The following is a 5,142-nucleotide window of genomic DNA, read 5'->3' as shown; positions in this document are numbered from 1 at the left end:
ACGACCGTATTACATAGTGGTGATCTCTAATTACAACGCAATTAATGAGTTCTCTTTAGCAACGAGTGCCTTTGATATGTCTTCAGCTGTGTGGATAGTGATATTCATTTATAAAGAACATGATCCTGATTATTGTCATAATCCACCAGGTAATATATTTCATTTGAGATTCAATTCAGAAATGTTGGTCCGTTGTGGAACGGAAAATATTTTACGAGAATGGTATTCGATCGATACGAATCAAATCGAGATCAAGGATGTAGCCACTTGGAGTTTAGAGAAAGGAATTAATAAAATGGTACCAGATTATCTTTACGAAAGAAGATACAATTTACAGGGTTCAATTATGAAAGCTGTTATAATTAAGGTAAAATATCTACGGTTTTATCTTCTAGAAATTTTTTTTTATTGTTTTCTTCCTTTCTTCATTTTCTTTTTTAGACATCACTATTCTCAAATATAAATAAGGATGGCGAATTAGACGGTTTATTCGGTAGAATATTAAGAGAACTTTCTGTTAGTCTCAATTTTAGTTTTAACATTGTCTCGGAAATGGAAGAGCATGGAAGATGGAATGCAAAAGAAAAAACTTGGTCCGGTGGAATTGGAGAATTATATGCTGGACGTGCTGACATTGTATTTGCAGCGTTTTCTATTAACGATGATAGATTAAATGCCGTTGATTTCACGCTTCCTATTTTCGTTTCTAAAAACTGTTTCTTTATTCGAGAACCAGAAAATTTAGCGATTAAATGGTCGTCTTATTTCTTAGTACGATTACTTGCATTATTTTATTTTTTTCTTCTTCACGTGTAAATCTTCATGAATTAAAAAATTGTTACTTTTATAGACTTTCACTCATTCTGTTTGGATTGCTATGTTTGGATTATTAATTGGTGCATCGGTCTTCTTGATCATTCTCAAAATGAAAAGAGGAACCGATCGTAAAAGAGTATATTTATTCACCGATAATTTTTTAGAGATTTGGGGTATATTTTGCCAACAGGGCCTTGATGGTTTGATTCAATGTTTTTTATTTGCGTTTTATTACGTCCTTCATATATTTACTCAAAGTATTCTTTCACTGTAGATTTTTCTCATAGATCTTCGTTACGAATAGCATATTTCTCTATATTTCTTTGGGTTACCGTCTTATGGGCCGTATATTCAGCTGCTTTGATAAGCTTTTTAACGTCCGTTATTCATGTCTTACCATTTGATTCATTAGAGAGCTTCGTTGCAGACGGTACTTATCAACTTGCAGTTGTTCGTGGTTCTGCTTATTATGATAAGTTTGTAGTAAGTATGTAGTAATTTGCAGTAAGATGTTATTCCATGTTTATATGTATAATCTATGTTTATTACATATGAATATATAAATATAGATAACAATAAATATACAAAAATGAAATGAGATATTTATTTGTAGAATTCGAAAGATCCGCTTGCAAAGAAGGTAATGAAGTTAATGCTAGAAGAGGATAAGTTGCCCCGTACTGAAATAGAAGGATTTAAGAGAGTACGATAAAATTATTATAAAAGAAACAAATTAAATAACATTTATATGTACTTCGTGTAAATTCACTATGCACCAATATTTCCAAAATGAATTTCTCATATGTAGAGAAGAAAAAATAACTTCTATCAATATGAATGTGGAAATACTTAAAAATACTTAAATTTTGAATAATAAAATTTTTAAGTAGAATTTTATAGTACTCCAATTATGTTCATTTACTGGAATTATGATGCATATTGTAGATATTTTACATGAAATATTTAAAATCCATCTCTTGTTTAAATACAGGCCCTACTTATTGAGTTCCGAACATGAGTTCCGTCTAAAATTCATCTACGTAAGTATATGAATGTAATTAATTTGCGGATAATAAAGATATTCAGTACACCAAAAAATTCATCAGATATGGTTACATATTTGAACTTGAAACATAACTAATGTCTCAAATTTGATTCCAGGAAATAGAATAAATATAATTGGAGTTTTCTAATTATAAGATTATATTTGAAAACATAACACAAAAATTGAACATATCCGAACCGATGGTGATAGAACCTATTTTTTTCTTCTTTACGTATTAGAAATTTATGGCTGAAGTTTTGCTGTGAAATTTTAATAATAAAACCATGTATTTAGTTTTATTATTAATATCCGATATTAAATTACAGATCTGTAAAAATCGAAAATTAGCAATGTACGCGTATGACGAAATAGAAAAAAGAGTAAGTTGTAAAATTCTGTGCAAATTGGTTCGTATTGACGCTGGACATGTAAGCAGTTTTGCTCTAATTTTATCTAAGGGCAATCCGTTTACTGATGTCATCAATTTTCAGTAAGAGTACAAGTGTCTAAGAATGTAAATTTTTATTTATTATGTATTAAAATACTGATCCATTTCAGGTTGCAGAAGTTTATTGATAATGGTATGATCAGTCGCTTAAAAGATATGTCATTTGAAAGAAAATACAATGATATGATCCCGCATCAACCAATTTCTCTAATCAGTGTAATATCGCTTATTTTCTTCTTGTCAATTGGTATCATTTTGAGTACTTGTGTTCTTATCATAGAAAAGTGTATTTTCGTTCGTAAAAGCAAGAAAATCTCGATGGTACATCATATTCCGTCGATTAAATCGTCAAGATTTTATGTAAAAAGAAAGAAAGATATTAGAAATATTACAATAAATTACAGGAATCGTTAATGCGCACGCGTATAATACAGATTTAACAATACATATAATGCGCAACAACTATAATGCGCGCTTTAATGAATCTATATTTAATGAATCTTTATTATAATTTTTTAATTGAATAGGAACACACATATGGATATTTAAGCCTTTGTATCATTTAGTATAGTTTTAAATCGAAATAGAATTTCTTCATTATCTTATAGATATAAAGGTGTACTTAACATATTTTCTACGTTTATCGAATGTACTTACATAGATTTTTATTTTTTTCAATTGTTTCAGGTTTTCGTATTTGCACGAAATATGATATATCTATGTATTTCATAAAGAAGGTTTTATTTTTCATTTCTTATGTATTAATCGAAATTAAATCGAATATATAACTGAATTACTTTTCCTTGAAATTTTTAATAAACATATTTTTCTAACTAACTGCAGTTAATTTAATTGCACTAGCATGTCAAATTTCCTATAATAGAAATCATCTTGAAAGCCCGTAATACACACACACACGAATGCACAGATGTATTTTAATATATGTTATATATATTATTTATTATGTACATAATATATATATATATATATATATATATATATATACACGGTGTCCAAAAAGTTGAGATCAAACTTATACTACATATTACTAAGTGCAAATTATCGCACTAAAAGTAAGATGATGACTAAATCCCGAATTTTTTTAATTCTCGTATAACAAGAAAGTTCTTGGGCTTCAGAATATTAAATTTAATTCTAATACTAGAAAAATCTGAAAAAGAAATCTCAGCACGTCCTGTATATAATACTGTAATTGCTTCAGTCCAAGTCTTTTCTTCTGGATTCAATATTCCATACTTTTCTATTTCCAAAACAATATCGAGCCTAAAATTCAAAGTGATATTCTTAATATTTTACGGAATATACCGTCTAATTCGTCATTCTTGTTTATACTTGTGAATGGTAAAGACTAAAGAAGAAAAAAGTCTAAAAAAAGAAAAAAGTAGAGACACATTTTATTAATTATAAAAAAAATAATAAATAATTTATCTTAATTATAACAACTTTCATGATTAAACCTTGTAAATTATATACCTTGTATATTATACCTTGTAAATTATATTCTCAATACTTTCTCCTAAAAACTGTATATCTACAATATATACCCTTGAAAACTTATTGGATAGTTATTAAGAAAGCGCTTAGATAAAAAACATTTTGTCCAAGCTTAGGGATGTTTAGTCAATCACATAATCTTCAATAATGTGTCAGTCAGGCAATAATTAAATACAGTGACATTACTAGATAAAACGAGTTTTGCATTTATCTGGTGTCTACTCTTCAAATATGAATACAATACACTTGTGTCCATACTGTCAGTAGGACAAAGGATCATACATGAGATTGTGTATACATTTTGAGCAAACTATTCTGATATGTCGAGAACCAATAAGGATATTATTTGCTCTTTCCAGACACTTTTTACTTAAACTCTTCCCTTTCCATTTCCTTTTCCTAATTTATTATTGCCTTAGTGGATATTTCGAGAGAAATTAAAAGCAATCGTATCAAAGCATTTGTACTTACTAATAAGACAATCGAATCTTACTTACATCACTGGTTCTACTTCAAACGGAGATATCTAGCACCATCTAAATCATCAGGATACTCAAGTCTTGCTAAACATTATGGACCATCCCTCTTTTAGAGGCCGTTAAGACCAATAACATAACACGAAACACGAAACTCACAGCAATTGTAACTCTTACACAAAAAATATATTGTTATATTTTCGATTTGCGAAATGTTCTTTATCGTGTATCTTTCTCATATGCTCCACGGGATCCATTCAAGTAATTACTTTCTCCCATTAATTTGCGTGAATGTGATTATGTGTATGTGAATGTGAATGTGTATTTGACGAGAACCTTCAATAGCTTCCCAGCGTTGTACCCCCACCCTTATTCGTTGGGACCAATATATCTATCACTTTACTATTAAAAAGAACGGAAGAAAGAGTAGACTTTACGGGTCAGATACGAGAAATGAGTTCAAAATTACTCTTGCAGTTGCGCCTACACGACGCAACAGTTTGTAAAAAAAATTATATTTTCATTTGTAAAGAAAATCTGGTACCATTTTAATAATTCTTTTCTCTAAACTCCAAGTAGCTACATCCTTGATCTCGATTTGATTCGTATCGATCGAATACAATTCTCGTAAAATATTTTCCATATCACAACGGACCAATATCTCGGAGTTGAATCTTAAATGAAATATATTCCCTGGTGGATGGTATTAATAATCGGAACCATCCTTGTAAATGAATATCACTAGCCACACAGCTGACGACATGTCGAAGCTACTTGTACGTTTTAAGGAGAACTCATTAATTGCGTTGTAATTAGAGATCACCACTATGTAATACGGTCGT

General features: G+C 29.5%; 1 protein-coding gene across 1 annotated transcript in view; it reads left to right on the top strand.

Annotated features, from left to right (window-relative positions):
• The first annotated feature begins 76 nt into the window (after positions 1-76).
• The window catches only part of LOC122635850 (glutamate receptor-like), a 12,078-nt gene continuing 7,012 nt past the window's right edge, over positions 77-5,142 (top strand). Inside the window, exons 1-7 of the mRNA XM_043826511.1 lie at positions 77-367; positions 442-771; positions 851-1,016; positions 1,091-1,299; positions 1,430-1,519; positions 2,188-2,351; positions 2,420-2,525. Coding sequence (XP_043682446.1) covers positions 77-367; positions 442-771; positions 851-1,016; positions 1,091-1,299; positions 1,430-1,519; positions 2,188-2,351; positions 2,420-2,525 — 1,356 coding nt within the window. The remainder of the gene's footprint in view (positions 368-441; positions 772-850; positions 1,017-1,090; positions 1,300-1,429; positions 1,520-2,187; positions 2,352-2,419; positions 2,526-5,142) is intronic.

This window comes from Vespula pensylvanica, chromosome 19 (assembly GCF_014466175.1).
Source record: "Vespula pensylvanica isolate Volc-1 chromosome 19, ASM1446617v1, whole genome shotgun sequence".
NCBI classification, from domain to species: Eukaryota; Metazoa; Arthropoda; class Insecta; order Hymenoptera; family Vespidae; genus Vespula; species Vespula pensylvanica.
The sequence above is the reverse complement of the archived record's forward strand: the minus strand, read 5'-3'. Positions and strand labels throughout refer to the sequence as shown.